This window comes from Schistocerca americana, chromosome X, assembly GCF_021461395.2.
Source record: "Schistocerca americana isolate TAMUIC-IGC-003095 chromosome X, iqSchAmer2.1, whole genome shotgun sequence".
In the NCBI taxonomy this organism is placed as follows: domain Eukaryota; kingdom Metazoa; phylum Arthropoda; class Insecta; order Orthoptera; family Acrididae; genus Schistocerca; species Schistocerca americana.
Window position 1 is genome coordinate 296,251,049 of NC_060130.1, and position 24,703 is coordinate 296,275,751.

At 40.0% G+C, this 24,703-nt stretch overlaps 1 protein-coding gene across 3 annotated transcripts in view; it reads left to right on the forward strand.

Moving 5' to 3' along the window:
• The window catches only part of LOC124556674 (ribosomal protein S6 kinase 2 beta), a 579,718-nt gene extending 555,303 nt beyond the window's left edge, over positions 1–24,415 (forward strand). For all 3 annotated transcript variants that reach the window (XM_047130640.1, XM_047130641.1, XM_047130639.1), the window contains 4 exons: positions 9,190–9,428; positions 11,639–11,756; positions 19,016–19,153; positions 21,124–24,415. In XM_047130640.1, coding sequence (XP_046986596.1) covers positions 9,190–9,428; positions 11,639–11,756; positions 19,016–19,153; positions 21,124–21,252 — 624 coding nt within the window. In that variant the 3' untranslated portion in view covers positions 21,253–24,415. The remainder of the gene's footprint in view (positions 1–9,189; positions 9,429–11,638; positions 11,757–19,015; positions 19,154–21,123) is intronic.
• The last annotated feature ends 288 nt before the right edge of the window (positions 24,416–24,703 follow it).

The window sequence follows — 24,703 nt, forward strand, 5'->3', positions numbered from 1 at the left end:
TCTCGGTGACCATTTCTCCTGACATAAATCCAATGGAACCCATCTGGGTTGCTGTCTGGCACCATCACCTCATATGAAAATCAGCAGCCCATTATTTATGTGAATTATATGATCATTGCACAATCTAATGCCACCTGCCTGCACAAGCCTACCAACAAACTATTGTCAAGGATCCAAGCATAATTGGTGATCTATGTATTTCTACTCTACTTCATTTAAGAAGGGGAGGTATGCAAGCTAGTTATTTCCAATTATGCTTGCTTGCCAAGGCGGCACTATGGTGTAAATGTGGCAACACAATAAGAAATAACCAATAACATATTTTAATAGTTGTGATACAAAGTTGGAAGTGTGCCACTTAAGTCTTACACCGTATACAATAAGATCTAAATAACTTCACTGTCCCCTTGGCAGTCCATGATTCAGTCACAGTGACTGAAACAATTATGCTGACACTCCTAGCTGACTGTATTTATTACTCCATAAATAGTTACTGCCAAGACAGAACTGTAGTCTTTTGAGAAGGACTCCTCCGTAGTGGAATTGCAGGAACTTTGTGAGTGTCAGTGGCGCACTGTCCTTAGTTGGTGTTTATGGAAGAATCTCCATCTGTGCTATCACTAGGTGGAATCAGAATTGTCCACTGTTCACAGTGCTCTCTCTGGCAGCTGGCAACACTATTGGTGGACGAATACAATGTGCTGATAAGCATGGTATGCAAGCAGAGTCACGATCAGTGAACTCCATCAGGAGGTGGCTGCTTGGAACCGAGAAGGTTCCTGATGCGTGGTGCCTGTGTAGTGGTACCTTAGTATTGTTGTATACCACTTCAGCCATGTACACAACATCCTCCTCCTCTGGAGGGGGGGGGGGGGGGGGGGAGGGGTGAAGCTAAAGAAGGTGGATGGCTTAATTAGTGTTCTGTTTCCTAGCTTGCCAGTATGTGTATTTGGTAGGTGCACACATGTGGTTCTCTGGGCATTCGCCCACAGCACTTGTCGGAAATCCACACAAAATGATGATGAGGGGGTGCCTAATCAAGTGTTCACCATTTTGATGAGTTGTGAGGCACAACCTCCATTTCCATCAGTTTGTCACTGGCCAGCTGCCCTCCTGGCAGAAAATTGGGGACAGTTGCTGGCTGCATTGGAATTTCCCTCGGATGCTAGCTGCATACAGGTCTTGTGGTTATACAGAAGAAAACTGCCTAGGAGTTCTGCCTATGTATGTGTGAGCATGGTGTGGTCCAATTTGATTTTTATGTGCTTTGTGGCACCATTTGAACATTTAGCTTTAAACATTACATTTCCAATCTGCTTTTTGACTATGCCTGGTGCCCATGTCTTTTTTGCATACTTGAACATTGAAATCAGTACAGTGCCATTCAGTTTAAACAATTTTTATTTATACTGTTGTTGAAGCTTGGCTTGTGGATGCACGAGTGACTTCAAATTCACATTACTATTCAATGTGGTCTTTTATGGAGTCTCTCGGCTGGAGGCTGTACATTTTGTGGAGTAGCTCTGTATTGAGAGAGCATTGTATTTATTGTACTGTTGGGAAAGCTTGGTCATGTGGGATGTGAAAGTTCATATGCTTCTTTCGGCTGTTCCATTGGCCTCAGTATGAGACCGCGCAGTTCTATAGTGTGAAATACTATTGGTTTCGCAAAATAATTTAAATTCATGAGAAGAAAATTCTATGCTGTTGTCAGTGCTGGTAAATATCAGAAATCCTTCAATATAGAAGACCTTTGACAAAGCCTCAATAGTTTTTGTGGGAGATATTGATGACATCCGTATCACAGTGGAAATTTGGAGAAAGAATAGATGAGGATGAGCCAGTAGCTTCCAAGAATCGGTCCAGGAAAATCAGATGTGACCATGGTTCTGATGCCTGTAGACATGGAAAATATTGTCAAGGTGGAGCCAACTGGTGTTTTTGACACAACATCAAAATGTGTTTGCCAATATTTTTCTAGTAGCAATGCTTACCTGGCAATATGTTTGGTATGAAATATCTCCCAATGGCACCTATATAGCACCTGTAGTACATTACATTTAAGGGCTGCAGAAGTAAGCACTCACGTCTTGTCTGTTTCTGAGTGTATCAGAATGCCACTGTCAGTGCATGCCTCTTGTTCCATTAAGATTTAATCAGTAGATGATTAACTTTTTACCATTAGGCCACTCTATTTGAATAAACTGTTTGATTTCAGACGAAACAGGAACTACAGGTATAAGTTTTGCAATTAAACAGGAGTTCACTGGGAAGTTTTCCACAGTGTCTTCAATACTGATATCTGTTGAGAAACAAAAATCGGCTGATAAGTCAAACTTTTTGTCTTACCTTATTGGCAGATGTGAAACCAAATTGGCATTTGCATGTTGTGCTGAGATCCTGAAAATAATCTCATCATTGTAACTTGACAGAAGTGGCACCCAGAATTGCTAACATCGAGCTGCCTCTGTAGGAGCAGTACTATTTGGTCTAAAGACAGTCACTAAAGATTTGTGGTCTTTGAGGAGGGTAAATTTATGTCCATAAATATAATCGTGAAATTTCATGATTGCAGGTACAATTGCGAGAGTTTCTGTGTATAATTTCTTTGTACCACTGTCAGAGTCCGTGAAGTGAATACAGTTGGTCATTAAAAACCATGATGTGGATGCAACAGAATGGTGCCTGTCCCATAGTCTGAAGCATCAGCAGCAGTTGTCAGCATGTTGTTCATATTGTAGGTTGTGAGACATTCGGCATTAACAGTCACAGGTTTAATTTGTTAAATGCACATTGTCATTCACTGATCTGGTTCCATTTGGTGCCTGTATGTGACAACTTGTGCTTGAGGGAGAAACTTCCAATAATAATTAATTTGTCCTAATATGGTGATAATTGCTCAACGTCCCAGAACCAGAAGGTTTTTAATGGTGTCAATATGTTGTGGCATTAGCTTGATGCTGTTCACAGACAGTATGTGCTGTAAGTATTACACTTCACATTAAAAAAAAAAGAGGTACTTTTCTTCTTTGCATTTCAAATTTGCTACTTACAGAATTTTGAAAACAGATTCCAAATTCTGTAAGAGTTCCTCTGGAATTGATCTGATATAATTAAGTCATTCAGGTAGTTCATAGCATTCACAGTTTTCTGAATTAATTGTCCTAAATAGTTCTGGAACAACCTTGGTGCACTTGTAGTTTCGAAGGGTAACTGTAATGGTGGAGACCAAATGGAATATTCATGACCATAAATCTCCGTGTGTCTTTGCCCGAAGGAATTTGTAAATGTGCTTCCTTACAGTCCACCGTGGCATAGTACGCACCACCAGCTAATTTGGACATCAGTTCATGCTGCTTGGGAATAGGATACGAGTCAATAATAGATTGTGAATTAACGATTACTTTAAAATGTCTGCAAACACATAGTGAGCAGTTCAGTTTCTATACAGCTAAAACCAGTGTCATCTGTTGGCTGCTGATTACAGCTTCTACAACATTGCTATGCTCAAGATGTTAGAGTTCGTGCTTTACTTTATCTCTCACTGCGAAAGGAATGTTGTGGGTTTCCCAAAATTTTGGCACTACATTTGGCTTCAGCATAATCTGTGCCAATAACCTTTAATACTGCTTGTTACATCAGAAAAAATATAATATTTTAGCAACAGGTGATCTAACTTTCTAGTTGGAACATCAGTTTGAATTTGGTTTGGTCTGTAAAGGATAAATTATAAATGAGACTTGTAACCAGCAGAGGAGCACCATGACAAAGCCAGGTCACAGCCAAGTCAGTTGCAGCTGATGAGGGGACTGCCAGTCAGTGGTTCACAGTGCCTCTGTGATGATAGACCACACATGCTGCTGATGCACAATGCACCTGCATGAGTATTACAGCTCAGTTACAACACCTTAGTGCAGGGCTTCCCAACCTTTTCAGTAGGTGGATCCCTTCTTCAGTCGAAAATCCATGGCGGACCCCTAGTCAGTGAAGAGCACAGTAACTTCAAATTTCAGAGCGAAACCCATGGGAACTGAAAGCTTCTTAACGCAAGTTCCATGTTCCCAATGACCCCCCCCCCCCCCCCTCCCCCCGAAGTATCAATAGTCTTTGGTTTAGAGATGAATGAAAACAACTTGAAGGTCAAAAATCGACTTATGAAATAGGTAGTGCACTGACAAACCAAGTTTAACATGTAATGATGCCTGGGGCCGCATACGTGCCAGCGAGCACTGTGATTGGTCGACAAAGCTCGCTCTGCGCATGCGTAAAAGGTTTCAGTGCATGTCTGCCCACCCTGGACAGCAAACACCCTGCCAGCCACCCGCATCTGCTGTTCATAGGTGCCTCTGTCTCAATCGCCAAGTCCACACACCAGGTTGACGCTCCACTGAGTAAGCAGCTTGCCTCTCTGTCCCACTGGCTGTTACTGTTCCTGCTGCTAACCATGGAATTATTTTATGAGGAATGAAATGCACTGCAATGAATGTACAAGCCAGATGGAATAATTAAACACTTGGTCATGTTCATGGAAGATTCAAGTTAGTCGATTAAATAAAAGAACTGTGTACATGTCGTATATGTCCACTGCTGGTATGTCTACCACTTCTACACATCTACCCTGTCTGCCAAACCACCTACGGACCTTATAACACCCACAGGAAGATTCAAACCCATTCGACACACACGGGCAATTCAGATTCCTTCCTGTTATAGATCCCTTATGAATGGTGAAGCCCAAAACATTGAAGAGATCCAATCCTAGTAAATTTATTTCTCTTTATTTGAATTGACGACTATGAGTGCAGCCTGTTCTGTAAATTGTTATATGCAATATTTGTTCGAAACTGTCTCTTTACTGGAAACTTCAGATTGCTATAAGTGAACAGTGACTTCATACTATTAACCACTGCAGTATGTTTCAGTGTAAAACTTTTTTCTCTCCAAGAAAACGAAACACATACAGCCATCCTTACGGTGTCATTTATTGTGTAGCTACCAGTTTCAGCAATTCAGTGCACCATCTTCAGGCCTTGGTTGATGCTGAAGGGGTGGTCACTATCCACATGTATGATGCTCAGTGGCCAACATAACTGATTTACTCAGACCATCTGTAATTGTGATGTCTTCTCACCAACCATCAACTGTCAACTCAGTTATGTTGGCCACTAATGCACTGCATGTATGGATCGTGATAACCCATTCAGCATCAACTAAGGCATGAAGATAGTGCACTGGAGAACCAAAACTGGTAGCTACACAATAAATGAGATACTAAGGACGGCTGTAGGTGTTCAGTTTTCTTACAACAGTGAACAGCCCTAGTCCCCCAGACGTCCAGTCAAAAGGGTTGACATACAAAAACTTTTTTTTTCCTGTCTTTTATTCTTCATATTGTGCAACTCAGCCATATACGCAATCTTTTTACAGTAATTGTAATGTGCGTTCTGACAGGAGCAATTGTCCCCTTCGTGTTTTATGACACAGCGTGAACACGACTGTAACCAAGCATTCCTCAACTTGTTTACTCACTATTTTTGCAGAGTAGTATGCTCACACTATATTTCTTGGGTTTGCCCACATCGGTTGTTTGACAGGGCTGTTAGTTGACATGTAAAACACATCAGCTTCCGTGCACTGTAATGGTTCAGCAGACTTGTGCATTTTTTCATATGCCCGAATCGGTAGCAGAAAGTCTTGTACCGATGGGTTTGTTAGACTAAGCAGGTACTTCTTCAATTTATTGTCAGGGGAGTGCATGACAGGTGTATTGTGAATTAGTGAATCTGCATGAGATTCCTTACATAACAGTGAAATTTACTCATTTTTTTACTACTTTATGTTTATTTTTGTTTACATGTCTAGTTCCGTAGGACCAAATTGAAGAGCAAATCTCAGAGGTTATGGAATGTGTCAGTACTTAAAATTACAACATAAAAGTAATAACAGATAAAATAAAATGTTTATGAACCCAAAAGTTTAAGTGAATGCAATCAACAATATTACATAGGAATCAGCTTAATTTTTCATGGAACTCCTTAGCAGAATAGGAGGGATGATCCATGAGGAAACTCTTTAGTTTCGATTTGAAAGTGTGTGGATTACTGCTAAGATTTTTTAATTCTTGTGGTAGCTTCTTTAAAATGGATGCAGCAGTGTAGGGCACACCTTTCTGCACAAGAGTTCAGGAAGTGCGATCCAAATCCAGATTGGATTTCAGGCTAGTATTAACTGAGTGAAAACTGCTAACTCTTGGGAATAAGCTGATATTGTTAACAAGAAACAACAGTAAAGAATATATATACTGAGAGTCCAGTGTCAGAATGCCCAGACTAGTGAACAGGGGTCGACAGGAGGTTCACAAACTTACACCAATTTTTGCCTGAACTGCCTGTGTCCAACCCAAAAATATCGTTTGAGAGTGGGAAGAGTTACCCCAAAATATAATACCATATGACATAAGCAAATAAAAATAAGCAAAGTAGACTAATTTTCATGTCGAACAGTCACTTACTTCAGATACCGTTCGAATAGAAAAAATTGCAGTATCAAGTCTTTCAACAATATGCTGAACATAGGCTTTCCATGACAGTTTACAATCTATCTGAACACCTGGAAATTTGAACTGTTCATTTTCACTGATCATATGCCCATTCTGTGAAGTTCAAATGTCAGGTTTTGTTGAATTATGTAAAGACTGAGTCTTCCTGTGATTTGCTTTCCCTTGTCAGATCCTCCAACTGAGTAATCCACTTTTTATAGCTATGATTTGATTTCTTGAAATATTGGAATCTCGTATCTGGTAGCAGCGATATGGACTTGAAAATTTCTGTGCTTCTCAGTCATATTTTTGATGACGGTATTAGAGAGATTCACAAGGTGGTGACAATTTCTGAAGATGATGAAATACAGTAGGGCTGGAGTTGGCTAGTAGAAAGTATTTTCATTGCACACCTCTTGATATCTGATGAGTGATGAAAAGCTGCCCCAGTTATTGAATTTAGCTGTTTTAGGCTGCAAGTTTTGAATCGTGTGCCAGAAAGGGTGACTGTGGCATCTTAAATAGTAGTGGTTATCTTCGACATTCACCCTTGCTTTCTTGCTGGCCGAGATGTTGTGGTAATTGGAACAGGGGCAGTAGAATAGTGAGTTCTGGTTGGGCCATGTCTGAAAACTATGCTCAGAGCAATTTACAAAATACTCAAAAATCTTCCTGGAAGGGAAATGGATTAGCAGTCTGAGAATCCGCATTATGCTACCGTATTTACTTGAATCCAAGCCGCACTCGAATCTAAGCCGCACCTGAAAAATGAGACTCGAAATCAAGGAAAAAAAAATTTCCCGAATCTAAGCCGCACCTGAAATTTGAGACTCGAAATTCAAGGGGAGAGAAAAGTTTTAGACTGCACCTCTAAATCGAAACAAAGTTGGTTCATTGTAACATGAGACACAATTGAGTTCGAATGGATGAAGATACAGCTACAGTAGTTTGGTGCAAGTCGTAAGCTTAACAGTTAAGCTTTACCAAGTAGCCGTTGCTATGTGTCGGGCTCTCCGTCCATATTTATCCAGGTACCCTTCCTTTTTCACATGCTTTGTCTGGTTTGAATCAATTGCTTATTCTGATAATGAGTGATTACGACCTGTCGCCACTCGCGGCATGGCTTGTTTTTGTGCGCGCTACTGCGGCTTACAATAAAAAAAGAGTGGAATTGTCTCATAAGCGAAACAATGGCAAGAGACTGCTATTTGTTATTACTTACACTGCAGCGTACTCTCTTAATGATAAACAAGAACCAAATAATAGTGCATATGATAGATGATGTTCTGAACGAGAGTTCAGCGAAAATTTTTCTCCGTTTGAAAATCTTTGCAGGCGCCTCTTTAGTACATTACATTTTGCACAGAAATCAGATTCATCTTAGATTTAAAAATATAGTCAATTGCCATTTCTGACTGTATCACTATTCGGCATAGGAATAATAAGAGTATAAACATGACATGGTATGTTGCATTGCTGTTGTCTCACTCTAGTTTCGTAGTTTATTAGGCAGACAGGATTTAAATGAGGTAACAGCAGACACGAAAGAATACGTGGCATAATGTTTACATTCTTCTACCTTTTCTTTTAATTTATTTACTGACACAGAGGTTTTGGTGCCAGTATTTATCTTTGTACCTGCAAAGCATGCCTGTGTAGCTCTACATATATTCGATGGCAGAAGTTAGTTGTAGTGGCACCTACCAACATTTTTCAGAACTTCCGCTTACTTTGCACTCAATTCTACGCCACAAACGATTTTTTGGATTGCAAAAACCGGAAAAGAAGTGTGGTTTAGATTCAAGTAAATATGGTAATTGCAATACTAAGCCACAGAATGTTGCCACGAAATCAAAGGAATAGAACATGCAGTCAAAGGAAAAATTGAAAATAAAAATGCCTGCTTAGTTCTGTATTCGCCTTTATTGGTGGGAATAATTCTATGGGTTTGCACTGCCTCATTATCAGTTTTGAGAACTGATGAAAGTACCATTAATTTGGACTTTGACTTGTTGCTGCTTTTCCTTGTTGCCAGTGATGGGATGTTGTAAGTGAACGCTGCTGTCAATTCAGCCCAAACATCCCTCTGTAGCAGAAAACCTATTTCTACTCTTGTTCACTAAAAAGGGTGGCAGTATGGAAGCTAGTTATCTGTAATTACACTTGCTTTACAGGGCAGCATTAGTAACTGCCAAGTTGAAACTGCAGCCTTCTGAATGTAACTCTTGCACTGTGCTCCGTAGTACAGAGAGATTTATGAAAGAAACTCTGAGAACATGAGAACACAGTTTCAAACTATAGTTTGGCAAGATATTCCTTCATCCCACATTCATCTTGGGGAAAATAATGCAATGAGAAAATCAGAGGAACTAGGGCTCATATGGAGGTTAAGTGACAATTGTTCCTTTCGCTCACTATTTGGAAACGTAACAGGCAAGGGAGGAAATTTTTTTTGTTACCAGAAGTATCCTCTGTCGTACACTGCAAGATTGCTTGTGGAGTTTAGCTGTAGGTATAGACATCTATTGTAAATATAATGTTTCTTATTAAGTTAAACACAGAGTTCTGAATTAGTTCATTTCATGTGTGATGTTATTTGTGTTAAGGCAGTAATCATTTAAATAATATTTATTGCAACTTTTGCTTTACAGGTAGTACACCGTGATCTGAAGCCTTCTAACATTCTGTATGCAAATGATTCGTACACTCCAGAATCATTGCGCATTTGTGATTTTGGCTTTGCCAAGCAGATGAGAGCAGAGAATGGTCTTCTCATGACTCCCTGTTACACTGCAAATTTTGTTGCACCGGAAGTGTTGAAACGTCAAGGATACGATGCTGCATGTGACATTTGGTCACTAGGAGTATTGTTGTATACTCTGTTAGCTGGGTGAGTTATTGCTATCGCAGTACCAAACTTAATTGATGTACAATTTTTAGTGTCAAAAATATTTATTCTTTTCCTTCTGTGAATCAGTTCCAGAATGATGCTGTTCAAATCTTTCTTGGCTCCAGCCTTAAAAATGTTTCCAGAGTTCATTTAAATGTTACTTACATGCCATTGTATCCAGGCGTCGCATTTTAAACTTAACCTTAGCGCTGCATAATCTTACTCTTTCTGTATGTCATCTAATTGCTTCATTGGGCAGCAGTCAGTATCATTTTCAAAATAATAAATACTAGGAGCAGCTCAGGTATGGCTGATGGTTTCCCTGCTGGGGAAGGCTGCTACATCTCTCAATTGAAACTAACATAGATGTAAGGCTATGCAACAGGTCATAACAGGAGCATCATCGTTACACTGAGCTATCAGTTTTTCAGGTGTTTTATTTACATTAACTTTCTCTGGTTCACTGAGAAAAACTGCAGTTACATCATCTGCAGTGTACTTGTTGGTCGCACAAATGAAATACATCTTTCGTTTATTTTCCCCAGTAACTCATATTGAATTACTATGACCAATTGTGACAGATTTGCACAGTCAGTGGTTTTGTCAACTTTGATTGTGTGGAAATTTGTCTTCAACAGTTCACTCCTGACAAGATAAGGCATACCTCATAAACCAATTCCAGCAGTTCATTTTGAATTGTTTTGATCAGTCATAACAAAACACGGTTTTGTAATTTTTCAATGTGCTGCTTCAAGATGCTGTAGAGTTCTGACATCAGATCAAACAGACCTCAAAAAATTCCTGAGTTTTTGGAATACTCTGTTTCTTCATGGTACCTTAAGGCAAGCTTGAATTTGTCACAAAATTTAATGCAGTCTGTTTTTTTTTTATATAATTTTATTGTGTGTCTTTGTATGAATGTGGTAAGCACTGTCTAGTTGACACATAATATCCACTTTTCCTATCATTGAAAATTCAGTGAAACCATTTCAATATTTTTCACTGTAGTTGTGGTTTTTCACCTTCGAGTGAAAATTTTTTAAGCCTGTCATACCATTCTCACTCTGGCACTATCACTACCATTTGTCACAAGACAGGTGAAACAGAAAAGTGTTACAATTGCGTATATTCCTATGCTTGGATTTACACTGTAATTCTTAATTTAACCTGATAAATTGCACACTGAATTCATATTGTGGTGTTCTCAAATTTGTGATACACCACAGTTATTCATAAGAAAGTGAAACTCACTAAACCCGGGCATAATTCACTCACTAAGAGAAACTCGTTAATAATGTACATTACCAGCAAATTCGGTCATCAAGCAAAACTAGTGGGTCATATTTCATGCGTGTGACATATTTAATACCCATTTTCCTCTGATCATTCATGAAACTCTCACTAGGTGGTGATACTTCTGTTGCCATACTTTAGTACACTCTAGCAAGACATTTACAAACTTATTCCAGCAGTGGATAGAACAGCCAGTGGCAGGAAAAAAATAATAAATCTGAAACACCGTTGAAACAGTAATACTGAACGTTAATCAATGATGTGTCAAAGCATAACAGAGATAGACAGAGACAGGGATTTGATAGCAAAGTTTCAGCAACTCTGTTCATTCCCTTTTGATGTAAGCAGTGGTATGTGAAAATTGTGTTGAGGTTGGTAGGACACCCTTAGGCTGTAAGACCAGAGCCTTTGGGACACACCTAAGAGATGTACTCTGATGAAGCCATGCCTTCCAAACCTCTGCTACAGAGAGCTAAGTGACATTTCAAGGTGCAGCCTTCAGGATAGCTATTACCTGTTCAACATACATCATTTGATATTACATATCAATAGTTCCAAAAATGTTGACTGGTATTTTTTGAATCCATGTGGGGAAAAATGCGTAATGCATTGTGTCAATTTAAATTCTGTAATATGTTATTGAGAAATTTATATTAATATGTATTTTGGGACAGCTCTGCCTTGGAGCCTTCAATTGTGAGCTGCACCTGGACCAGCTGTATGTTCTCAAGGACAGTTGAAGAAGGTGTAATAAACATTATACTTTGAAGCTGATGAATGTAACTGCATAAAATGTGTTCTATGTATTGGCACTGAAAGTTCTATGACATTAGTGATACATGTACTGATCTGATAGCTTCTGTTCCCTCTGTCCAGAAACTTTTTCAGCAGATTGCATCTCATGTACTTCATTGCAGGCATACACCATTTGCAAACCAGCCAACTGATTCTCCTGGAGAGATCTTACGAAGGATTGGTGAAGGAAGATTTGACTTAGAATCAGGAAACTGGATATCAGTATCAGTGAAGGCCAAGGTAAGAGAAGTCATTCTCTCTCTCTCTCTCTCTCTCTCTCTCTCTCTCTCTCTCTGGGGTACAACTTAATTGCCCCAAGCTTGTGTACATGTGTTTTAGTTAGCCTGGTAGTTTTGAGGAAGGACATCGAAAGTTTAGTAACAATTTTAATATTTTTATCTGTGTTTCAACCTCAGTACCTCGACTGTTGTGAGAGTTGGCTTTACTCTCTTCATTATTTGGACAGTCATTTATAGTGGACTATCATACTGATTAGAAGAAGCAGAAACCATGTTAGGATGAACGTGTGCAATGATCTATCTCCAAAGATCTAGTCCTCCCAGGGGACTCACGGTTCTTTCGTAAGTTTGTGCATGGTACAAATGAGGTCTCGAGCTATTGCAGGCAATGCTTCCTTCCTTGACTGCATTTCTTTCACTTTGCCCTCCCTCCCTCTCCTTGCTGCTTCCCGTTGCCTCCTCCTTTACCTCTCTCGGCATTGTGATTTATGTCAATCTGGCTGTCCTCCTGGTTTCCTGTATTGGTTGCAATTTTGTTCCCTTTGCCTGTTCTTTCATCCTTTCTTGGTGTTTAGGTCTCTGCTTGTGGTTTGACCTCCACTTCAAAATTTCTGGTTTTTAGTATGACCCATATGGGGAAGAACTCCCTTCCTAGCATCTACGGAGTGGATTTTGTCTCCCTCCCTCCTTCCATCTCCTCTCCCTTCCCCACTATAGCTCTCTTCTACCTTGCTAGGTCACCCAACACATGTAGCCAGTCCATGTGGTGGGGCTGTTATGTACCCATATGGCTGAGCCCCCTGAAAACACAGGAATCACACTACTGATACCTGAGCGGTTCCCTCCCCATGTTTGTCAAGGAGTGGTTGCTTATCTTCTTGCAGCATCAGAACTCCCGGCAATGGGTGCTGTGCTAGACGGTCCATGCTGTAGCTGGGTAGTGCCCATGGGGAGAGCCCCTGGTCGGAGTGGATGATATCAGGGTGGATGCTTGGCACATGAAACGTATCAGGCTGCAAAAATCTGACCGTTCTCAAATGGTCATCTCTTTGACTGGTTAAGGGTCATTGAATGCTGCTTCGTATGACCTGGCAACCTTCCTTTCCCTGGCTATACCATGGGAGGAGAGCCTAATCTAGAGTGGTGCAGCATTCATTTTGTTGGACGTGTGCAGAAGGGTCGCAAAGACAACTGCTCTGATACTGGTGCTTTCAATCTAGCTTTTGAGGGGGTACCCTCCTGGAGAAGGTCTGGGTTATGTGCTACACCAAAAGTATGAGAGACTCCATCCAGTGTCACTTTCTTCAAATTTTGCCTCTCTTACTTCATTTTCTCCTCCTACCTCTTCCTTACCACAGCCCATCCCTCTCTCCTCTCCCCCTCTGCTGCAGTTCCCAAGACCTTCCATCAGGGAGCTGCTCCCCCTTCCCCACCAAAGAAATGCCCCCCTTCTTTGGCACCTGCCAGTGATCGGGCTCCCTCTCAGAACCCCTCCCTGGTGCCTCTCAGGCCAGAAGATTCTTACCACCACTTGGCCATGAGACCCACAATCTGTACGCCCCAAGGTTGCCCGCTCTCTTTCGTTCCAAATCGTGCAGAAGCTTTTACTCCCCGTGTGTGCCCTGCCCTCCTCCACCTCTGAAAGAAAAGAAGAAGAAGAAGAAGAAGAAGAAGAAGAAGAAGAAACATAAATCCCAAGACAACACCCCCACCCCCCCGGTGCCCCCAGAGGTGCCATTTCCCACCTAGCAACCTGAGTCTGACATCTTATTTATGGACTTCACCCTATCCTTGTCAGTGAGAACTACGGACTGAGTGACATGACCTCCTCTCGACTTCTTTATGTCTAACCTGGATTCTCGCCACACGATCATCCAGTGGAATTGCAGCGATGCAACGGATACTATCGTCATCTACCAGAAATGCAACGTCTTGTCTCCTCTTATTCTGCATTCTGTCTTGTTCTTCAAGAAATGCATTTCCCTGATGACCATTATCAAGCATTCTGTTGGGACCGTGCTGACCCTGGGTAACGTCTGGTGACGTCTGCACTTTGGTTCACTCCAATGTCATTAGTGACTGGATCCTCCAATTAGCAGTGTGGAAGCAATAGTGGTTTGAGTGCAAACAATCCCGGCAATCACCATTTCTGATGTCTACCTCCCTCCCAGGTAGGCCATTTCCTTATGTTGCACTGTTTACCTTAATCCAGCAACTCCCACCCCTGTTCCTTCCTTGGGGACTTAATGCCGACAATCCACTGTGGGGGAGTGTGACTTCAACGGGTAGGGGTATCCTAATTGACCAACTTATCATGTAGCTCAATTTGTGTCTCCTCAATGATGATTCCCCTAACCACCTCAGTGCTGCTCCTGGCACCTTTTCTGTTACTGATCACACAATCTCATCTCCTGCTCTTGTGGCTTCCCTACATTGTTCATCGCATTGTGACCTTTGTGACAGTGACCACTTTCTGGTGATTCTGTCATTCCCCTGCTGCCACCAGGCAGACATGCCCCCACGTTGGGAATTCCATAGGGCCAATTGGCCTTTATGTACATTTGCTGTGCACTTTGACACTCGAATTCCACTGTTGTAGTCATGCAAGGCATCTCTGCTGCTATTCTTCATGCTACAGGCACTGCTGTTCCCCTATCCACAGGTCCCCCTTGCCATTGACTGGTACAGTGGTGCACCAAGGATGTCACAGTCGCTGTCCAGGACCACTGACGGGCACTGCAGTGATTTAAGCAACACCCTTCACAGACCAAACTCCTCACTTTTAAGCATCTCTGTGCTAAGGCTCATTACCTTACTAAGTGGAGTAAAAAGGAATGCTGGGAGCTCCGTTTCCTCCTTGGGGACGTATGCCTCTTCATCACAAATTTGGTCCAAGCTCCATAGCCTTCTGGGCCACCAGTGACAGTCAGCTGTCCAGGGTCTTAACCTCTAAGGTGCTCTGTGCACTGATCCATTGGTCATCTCAGAACACCTCACGACACACTTTGCAATGGCATTGTCGTCCTCTCCCTACTCTACTAGATTTCTCCAGCAGAAATGCAGAGTTCAACAGACCCCCTCTTTCTTCATCCTGCACCACGATAAGCCCTGTAATGAACCCTTCACTGAATGGGAATTGATGCAGGCTCTTAGCTCTTCACGAGACACGGCCTCAGGCCCGGATTCCATCCACAGTGAGATGATCCAATACTTGGACGTTCCCCAGAGGCAACATCTCCTCAGGGTCTTCAACCACATTTGGCTCACAGGTGCTTTTCTGTCACAATGGCGAGACAGTATAGTTAACCCCATCCTTAAGCCCGAGAAGAACCCAATATCACTAGATAGCTACCGCCCAATTAGTATGACGAATGTACTTCGTAAACTGCTCAGAAGGATGATCAGCTTCAGATTATGTTGGGTACTCGAATCTCAGTGCATTTTGTCCCCATATCAGTGTGGCCTCTGAGCAGGACAATCTCCAGCTGACTATTTACTCAGATTGGAATCGGCCATCTGACAGGCTTTCACTCACCGCCTGCATCTTGCTGTGGTCTTCTTTGCCCTACATAAAGCCTACGACATGGCTTGGCAGCATCACATTTTGGTTACCCTCCATGACTGGGCCTTCCGTGGTCCCCTTCTCATTTTCATCCACGAGTTTTTATCTGAATTTGGCACTTCACTCTGTGTGTGACTTTTGCCAGCTTTATTTCTTTGTTGATAGTCCTCCTCGGTGTCGATGTACTGCATTGTTATACTGACTGAAAAATGGGGGGGGGGGGGGGGGGGTGGAAGTTCAGCACTGGTGACTGTAAATGATTTAGCCGACAGTTGGGGTTGACAGTTCCTTACTTTCACTGTTCACCCCCCACTCTCCCCCCCCCCCTCCCCTCCCAATATTACACAGTTAATATGGCCAGTTCACTATTGGTTAACTTTTGATAAGCCTCATTGATAGTTTGCAGTAAATACCTAACCACGCAGTTCACTATATCTCAAATAGATTGAACAGACACTGTCGTTGTTTTAACACACGGCGTATTTGTGTTACACTTATTTCACTGTTAAGTTGATGCATTGTTGTTGATCTAACCAATACGAGTTTCTCATCTGAAAATCAGCCATGGACTGACTGTCTCAAGACCAAAAATCGGGCCTTTATATATCCTCACAATAATAGGTAGTGAAACTATACATTGTTCAATGTTTAAGTTACAGAAATTACAATTAAAACATAACTCATTCAGTTGACGGAATATATAGAACAAAATCCTCCTTTTAAACAGTTAATTTTACTATAAAGGTTAGGACAAATTACTTGTTTAAATAATGAAATTAATAGATACAGTTACACAAACAATACTTTTGACAAACCTGGTAATTATTTTGGAATTAATTAAGGCTGGCTTTGCTAATGTGTTTTTGAATAGAGCCAAATAAATATTTCAAGAATCCTAATAGTAGTTCTTACTAATGTTTATAATTATTACAGAATTTATATTTGTTTATAAGTCAACAATAGAATTAAGTCACTAAACGATTACTGATTTCACCCTGCAACAAAAGATATTAACTGCGAATGTCAATATAAATTAGGAAATTGATGACATGCACCAAACTAAGCGCAAAATTAGATCTGGCACTATATTTCTTAAGACTGAGGGCCAGCCTTTATCTTTTATGGAAATGCAGATTATACTCATGTACGTTAATGGTAATTAGGCAAAAATGAAAATAAAATAAATGTATGGAAGCAGATGGCAAAACAAGAGAGGAAGTAAAAAGATGAGAGCTTGCTTCATCACAAGCGCACCTCAGGTTCACGAGAACGTTATCCCACAGGGTTTTGTGCTAAGTGTCACACACTTCCTCATTGCCATCAATAGGCTTGTGACCTCTGTTGGGCCTCTGGTAGCCCCGGCACTGTACGTTGACAGATTTTTGCATCTGGTGCAGCTCCCACTCAATAGCATCTGCTGAATGCTAGCTCCAAGGCACGCCCGACAGGCCTCTTTGTGGGCCACATCCCATAGCTTCCAGTATTTCCCCCCCCCCCCCCCCCCCCCCCCCCACCCCCACCCCCCACCCCCAAAATGCGGGTTACACATTTTTGTTGTCGACCCACAGTACACCCCGTCCAGAACTTTATTTAGGCGACCAACTCCTCAGTGTTGTAGCACAGTCCCATTCCTTGGGTCTTATTTTTGATAACAGGCCACCTAAAAACTGCATGTATGCGGAAGCTTAGTGCTCTCCACTTCTTGGCAAAACATTATGGGGTGCAGACCATTCCAGTCTCCTCCAACTTTACTGTGTTCTGGTCTTGTCCAGACTAGATTATGGTAGTCAGGTTTATGGCTCAGCAGCTCCTTCCACTTTGAAACTGCTTGACTGTGTCCTTCATTGTGGGGTGCGTCTGGCTATTGGTGCCTTTCGCACTAGTCCCGTTGACAGTCTCCTCATAGAAGTGGGGATTCCCCTCTACACATACGATGGAGCCAACTCCTTGTTTCTTACACAGTCACCATTTGCCAGTTCCCTGACCATCCTGTGTACCCTGTGCTCTTTGCCAGTGAGGGATGTCGTCCTCCTAACACTCACCCATGGGTGGGATATTGCCGGTTGGTACGCATCTCTGTCTTGGGATCTCCATCTCCACTTAGTGGACTGCATCCGTGTCTTTCCTCGCATAACCCCCCCCCCCCCCCCCCCCCTCCTCCAAATGGTGCCTAGACCATGGATCAGGACTGATTTGTTCCAGGGTCCTAAGGTCTCTGTCACTCCTATGGTTTTTCAACGTCCTGTATGTGCCGTCCTTGCAGAGTTCTAGGATGCCACCATCTTTTGCACTGATGGTTCTAAGACATCGATAAGGTGGGATAAGCTTTCACATCTCCTACTGGCTTTGTACACCATTTATTGCTGGGATCATGTAGTGTGTTCACAGCAGAGTTTCGAGCCATTCACAGAGCCCTCCTTTTTGTTTCTCAGATCTCCCTCCACAGTCTTTTAATTTGTTCAGACTCAATGAGCAGCCTGCAGGCTATCGACCGATGTTACTGTTGTCACCCTTTGGCCTCTGCTATCCATGACCACCTCTCTGCCCTTGGGCATGCCGCTTGTTCAGTTGGCTTTCTCTGGGTCCCAAGTCATGTGGGCATCCCAGGGAATGAACTGGCTGACCGTTTGGCTAGAGAAGCAGATACTTACCCCCATTTCCTTTCATGATTCCAGCTGTGGATATGTGGATCTACGCCAAATCTCTCTTTGCCCAAAAGTGGAATGCCATCTGGAGCGCTACTGCTCATAGTAATAAACTCCACACAATCAAGCAGTCTACTGCAGTTTGGCGCTCTTCCTTCCGCTCCTCTCAGAAGTAGTCCACTGTTTTATCCCATTTGCACATTGGTCATACACGGCTCACCCACTGTTTTGTTCTACATAACGACCCACCCCACATTGGGGTTGTGGTTCCAGATTGACGATATCTCACATATTGGTGGAATGTCCCCTTCTTTCAGCCCTTCGTGCTAAGTACAGTCGTTCTGATTCCTTAAATTTAATATTAGCAGGTGATTCATGGGTGGTTGAACTGGTCCTCAGTTTCCTCCTTTGAAGTGGTTTTTTTCCAGATATGAAGCTCTACTTTAGTCTTGGAGCAGGGGCAGGTTGGTTGTGGTTGGGACATCTTTTCCCGTCTTCATGGTCTGTGATCCCCTGACCATTTCTAGTTTTTAGATTTGGTGTCAACTTTTATGCCTTTTACTGTGGGTGTTTAATGTTCATTATTTTATAAGTTTACTCCCCTTACTGGATCCATCCACTTTTAGCAGATCCTCTTTCTTCTGTGACTAACTTCGGAATCAGGGGACTGATGACCATGCTGTTTGGTTCCATAACCCCTATCAATCAATCAATCTATAAAAAAATCTTGTTATTGGCAGAAAAACAGTTAATTATTCCAGTAAATCTTTAATTGTTATTTCTTTTGTTGTAAGTCTCTTTTGTACCATGCAGTATGCTTTCATTATTATCTTCAGCTTCCTTCTTGCAGTAGATTAAATTATTACTATTACTACTGCTACTACTACTACTATTCTCTGACTCCACAACAGTATATAATTCTCCCTTATGCGAATGGTATTTTATATTTACATTTACTCATTTTTATGGCTTTAAAATATCAGTTGTAAATAAATTATTTAAATATAAATGTTTGTGTTGTTACTTTTCTATGATATTTTGATATGCCTACAGGACTTGGTGCAGAAAATGTTACACCTTGATCCCAGTAGACGGCCAACTGCAGCACAAATTTTACAGCATGATTGGATTCAAAATAGAAACCTCCTTCCAACTCATCGGCTAATCTTTCAGGAAGCACATGTTGTTAAGGTACTGTAATTTTTAAAACTTTTTTTCAATCGATGACTTTCTTGTATTATTTTAACTCCATATTTATATTAGTAACTAAATGAAATAAATTAGGTGATTGAGGGTTTCTTCTTCAGCTCCAGGACTACTACTATCTGTTTCTAGACAGTGACAGGAAAACTTCATTTCCATGTTCTTTTTAAAATCCCTTGGTGCTTCTTAGCCACAGTCTTCTGCACTTGCAGACTACTCCTCCATGTTTAGTATGTCTTTGATGTTTTTAACGTCATGTGATGACAGAAATGGAAGCTGTTGATGACAAGTATCCAGACATATATTAGTCATCGTTAATATATGGTGTGTACACTCTTCACTTTTGTTCCATTGTGTTCAGGGTGGGACCCTGGGCAGGCCAGTCATTTTAGGAATGTTATTGTTGACGAATTATCATCTCACAGATGCCAATGTGACAGAATGTACTGCAATAAATCACTGTCTCTGAACTGTTGTCTACTGTACACAATACACAATGCTGTTAAATGTATTCACATCCTTCCCTGTTTAGCATTTCCTCAAGTCCGATAAGGGGGCCTTAGCCTAACCATGAAAAAATCACCTATATTGTAACACCACCTCCTCATTGCTTCACTTTTTGCACTACACATAATGGCAGATAACAGCCTTCTAAAAATCTCCAGTGATTCCTTTGACTGATTTTATGCAATTTTTTTTATAACCATGCTACACAGTGCTCAACGGTTCCTGTCCATTAGTACATGAGGTATGCCTGCTCTTCATTTAGCTGCCATTGCTCCTTCATGTTTAGACTTCAAAGTCACATTACCATCAGTCGACTAAGGCAGCTTTAGAAGATTTGAAATGTCCATGATGGATTTGTTACTTAGGTGATATCCAATGACTCGTTGGCTTGAGCTCACTGGACAGAGGCATTCTGCTGCTGCTGCTTGTCTGCTGACAACACACTACTTTCTGCCTTCCTTTTGTATTACAGGTCCATTTCTCATGACGTCTAGTGGTCAATTCTGCATTACGTAGTGGTGTCCAGGTACTTTTGTTCTGATAGTACACATCCTACACAACAGAAACTGGTATTACTTTGTTACAGCTTTATTAGAATATTTTTTGCAGTTGACTCATGGCAGTAATGGGGGGAGGGGGTTGTTGTATTTTGTGGTGGTGGTGGCGGTCACAGATAAATTACATGCGTAGAGCCAAATAACAGCTGTGTGTCAGGTATTCAGTAAAACACACAAACTGTCATATAGTACCAAATTAACTCAATTGATCAAAAAATGACATATTGCCAAATGGAAGTATGTGATCTTTTAAGGTTTTATATCATAATTTGTTACATCCAAGATCACTTAAAAATTACTGTGGTGTCATTACTAGTTTCAGTGCTTGATTACCATCTTCAGATCTGATTAATGCATGAACAGCTTCATCAAGATACATAACAATTCCAGATGAGCATTCTGAACATTATTCAGCCTTACAAAATATGTTGGTGAGTAAATCATGTTTACAGCCATCAAGAGAGACTATATGATGTATTCATTGACATACTGCATAAGATTTCATTGTGTTCAGAATGATTAACTGGAATTGTTATATATCTTGATGAAACTGTTAGCAGCTGAACCACATCTGAAAATGTTAACAAAGTGCTACAACATTTAATGCGAATATTTTAGTTTTTAAGTGCTCTCAAACATAATAAATTTATTATATAACTCATTTAATTACATCGGTGCATGGCACTTGGATTGTGTACCATTTTCACCATCAGCTGCTTTATCAGAACTTCTGTAACAGTGCAATAGAATTATACAAGAGTTGGGTGATAACATTAGTGGATGGCCTATAGGTGCACAAAATTACTCAGTTAATGTTTACATGATTGAAACTGCAATGAGACAAAATTTTAAAAAATCTTATTTTCAAAATTGTTTTGTCTGTTTCTTGCACAGGGAGCAATGGCAGCAACATACAGAGCTGTTAGCCAGAAACCACGGTCTCCTAATTTGGGTCCTGTAGTTATGTCAGAGCTTGCCCGTCGCAGGAGGAAGTCGCGACCAAAATCATCAACTGAAGTGTGAGGTCTGTCTTGCAGGACAGATGCCCAACATGTTTCTGAATAGTAGCATATTTAGGTAAACCCAGAAACCTGAAAGAAGTGTATGTGTATAATTTTCAATCAAACAGTAAAGAGTTATCAAAGCCTAATGTCACTGGACTGTGGCTTTCTCATGGAGGAAGGAGTGTTTCAGTGCTGTATAATCTCTTTCCAAGCACAATGTTTCTGAGAGTGATGTTTGCAATGTGTGTTTTCATTTTTTTAAAAAGTTTTATTCTACTCAGTATGTAATACATTATCTGCTAGAACATGTTGGTAAGGACAGTGTCTGGCACTGTTCTTGCAATTTTCTATCCTGTTCTCTAAATAAAATACATTTTTATTACAAAACCCAGATCAATTTTAGATGTGTAATGTTAAAAAGTGTAAACCTTATTTTTCATATGTGTCAGGGGAAAAACTGTGTGTCCAATATATACATGAGGACCATGGTGCTGTGAAATTGTATTGCAAGTATCTTAGTATTGTGTTGAATGTGGCCCTTGTGTGTAATTATTACATATTGTAGTTGTCAAATGTGTGAATAATATACATTTATTAGAGCATTACAATTGAGTTAATTGGCTTTTAGACTGGTAAAAATTGAAAGATTGTACTTTCATGCTTAAGGCTGTGAAAAGCAGTCTGTGTTCTATCTGTATATATTTTGTTCCCTGTTTACCATTGTTAATGTGGAGCTAGAAGAAGTACTGTTTGCCTGAAATGATTGTTATACTTGTGTATCTGTTAGTCATGTGAATAATACAAGTGCTGATCTCCTATATGTACCATAAAGAAGTAGAATTTTGTTTTGCTGGGGGAATACTTAGTTTGTTTGACTTTAGTTAGCCAGCATAATTTTGTGTGAGTGTCATAGCAGTAGTTTTAAGTTCTTCCATACCAACTGTTAATCGCTACTGTTCGTGAAGGTTCCCTGTTGTTAAGTACTTCCAAATAAAATGCAGAAGATTGTAGCCACTTTGATTTACTGCAGGAGTGTGTCTCAACAGCAAAGCAAAATGGCCTCATTTCTTTCTTATTTCATGTTCTCCTTCTCTACTCGGTGCAATGCGTGCGATAACACATTTTACTTACTTGAATTCAGATATGAAAAAGTGTAATGACTGATGTATAGTGGTTTTGCTTTGGGATTGCTGCACATTATTTATTACTCAGAACACTGGAAAAAATATTCTGAAAATAATTTCACTGAGTCGAGTCAACACTGCAAATGGGGAAATTTTCTGCATTAGGGAAGTTCTTAAATTTTAGTGAGTGATAGCAGGTTTAATGTCTAAAGCACAATACAAATGTTGTCTAAATGTCACCAGTGCTTTCTATAATAAATTTATCTACAAAAAGTTTAATATTGTTGATGAAATATATTGAAAGTTGAAAGAGAAATAATATAAAAATTAATCTATTTTGGACCTTATTTTTAATATGTCACAGATTGTAGCATACACATGTAGAAAAACTTCATTTTTATGAAGCATTCTTACAGTATTCTGTTCCTAACTTCTATATATATCACTTTGTGTAACAATTTTTAAAAGTAGACTTGTGGGAGCTCCCACTTCAACACTATCAAAATTGAAGAAAGAGGAAAATCTTCACACCAAAGCTATTTTTCATTCAGTTTTCATTATTAATGTACTAAATGACTTGCACTGAGGCTGTTTGTTTTTGTTTTTGTGTCAGTGTGTAAGTCCGGCTTTTCAGCAGTTGAGCTAGAGACATTGTTTCATCTGTGTATTGCCTATATACTCCCAGTTTAAAGCAAATGCCCCTAAATAAATTACAGTAAAGTTATAATAATGTTAATAATAATAGTAATAATTATAATTATAAAAATGTGTAGTGTTCATGATGTATGAGTTATTAGATAACTAGCACTGCTAAGTGTATTCACTAAAATAAAATAATTGTTATTAAAAATGTGCAGGAAAGAATTGTACACAAAAAACCATTCAGTCATTGTGCTGTAACCTTTTTTTATGTGTGATTCTGTCATGTAGAACATGCTTATAAGTAATTGCGTTTTATATTTTGTGCTTTTGCCATTTCATTGTTTTGTTTATATAAAGCACACACTAGTCTCTCTCTCTCTCTCTCTCTCTCTCTCTCTCTCTCTCTCTCTGTGTGTGTGTGTGTGTGTGTGTGTGTGTGTGTGTGTGTGTGTGTGTGTGTGTGTGTGTGTGTGTGTTTCCTGTTCTGTTCTTACCCGTGTAATATATTTCAGTTTTTTTTTTTTTTTCTATGTAATACAAGTATTTTACTTCAGTGTAACTTAGCCAAAGCAAATGATTGCCAAGAATTCAAGAATGAGTAAATGTCATTGTGCCAAAACAAATTGCACATATTCTCTAACTCTTTTTATACCTTTACTACCATTCACACTAAGACTTTTGCATTTGTCAGTTGGTTGGCATGCAAGTGCCTCAAAATATTTCTTTTATATGTCACATGCTGCTTGTAGTTATCCTGTGAGAGTCATACTCAGAACATTTTAATAATAGACTAACTACATTTGCAACTAGTTATCTTTGTCAGTAGTAGTATAAAGTCCCATTGTGTGTCTGCCATAAACTACGGCATTGTGTCTTAAAGGGCTGTAGAGTTAATCTTAAGGTATAATACTAACACATATTAGAGAGAAGAAAAATTTTGTTATAAGTTACGGAATAAAATGGGAGAAAGATGAAATTAACAGATTCAGTAAGAAAAATTTTATTGTATGATATATGTCACAGTGTAAAGACTAAATTGTCAAAGACATTATCTATAACAAAATCCTGATATCTGTGTTTTAAGTAGTACTTCTACTGTAATTTCAGTTCAGTGTTCATACATCTTCTCCTTCATTTTTTCTTAATATTTGTGTGTGTCTTATCAAATAGTTTCAGTTACGGTACACTCTGATGTCCATAAATGTATGCAAATCTGTTTAAAGTAATTGTCCATTTAGTAGTGTCCAAAGCCTACCCTCGTCCAAGAGTTGTCTGTTGCTGATGTACAAGATGATTTAATCCATTGTAGAATGCTGTATAAGTGTGTGACAAAATGTTGTTGTTAACTGACCTGTTATAAAATAGAATATAAATGACAAAGATGATATAAAAATTAAAAATTATTTTATGGATTAATTATATGCATTTTTACTTGGTCTTTCATGTTTCCTTTGTTTTAAGGATAATTGTCGTTTCAGTTTATATTGCCAGCTACCTCTTGTGTCATATTACAGTAAGATATATGAGGTCTACTATTAATGTTTCTCTCACTCACAATAAAAGATATGTTCATTACATTTTTAAAATCAGGAATGGGATACTACTTGCATTATTTTGTACAAAGATTGTGTGCAGGAAATGTGATTCTTTTTTATACCAAAAAAAAAGAAAAAGAAATTAGTATTGCAAATAATGAGATCACAA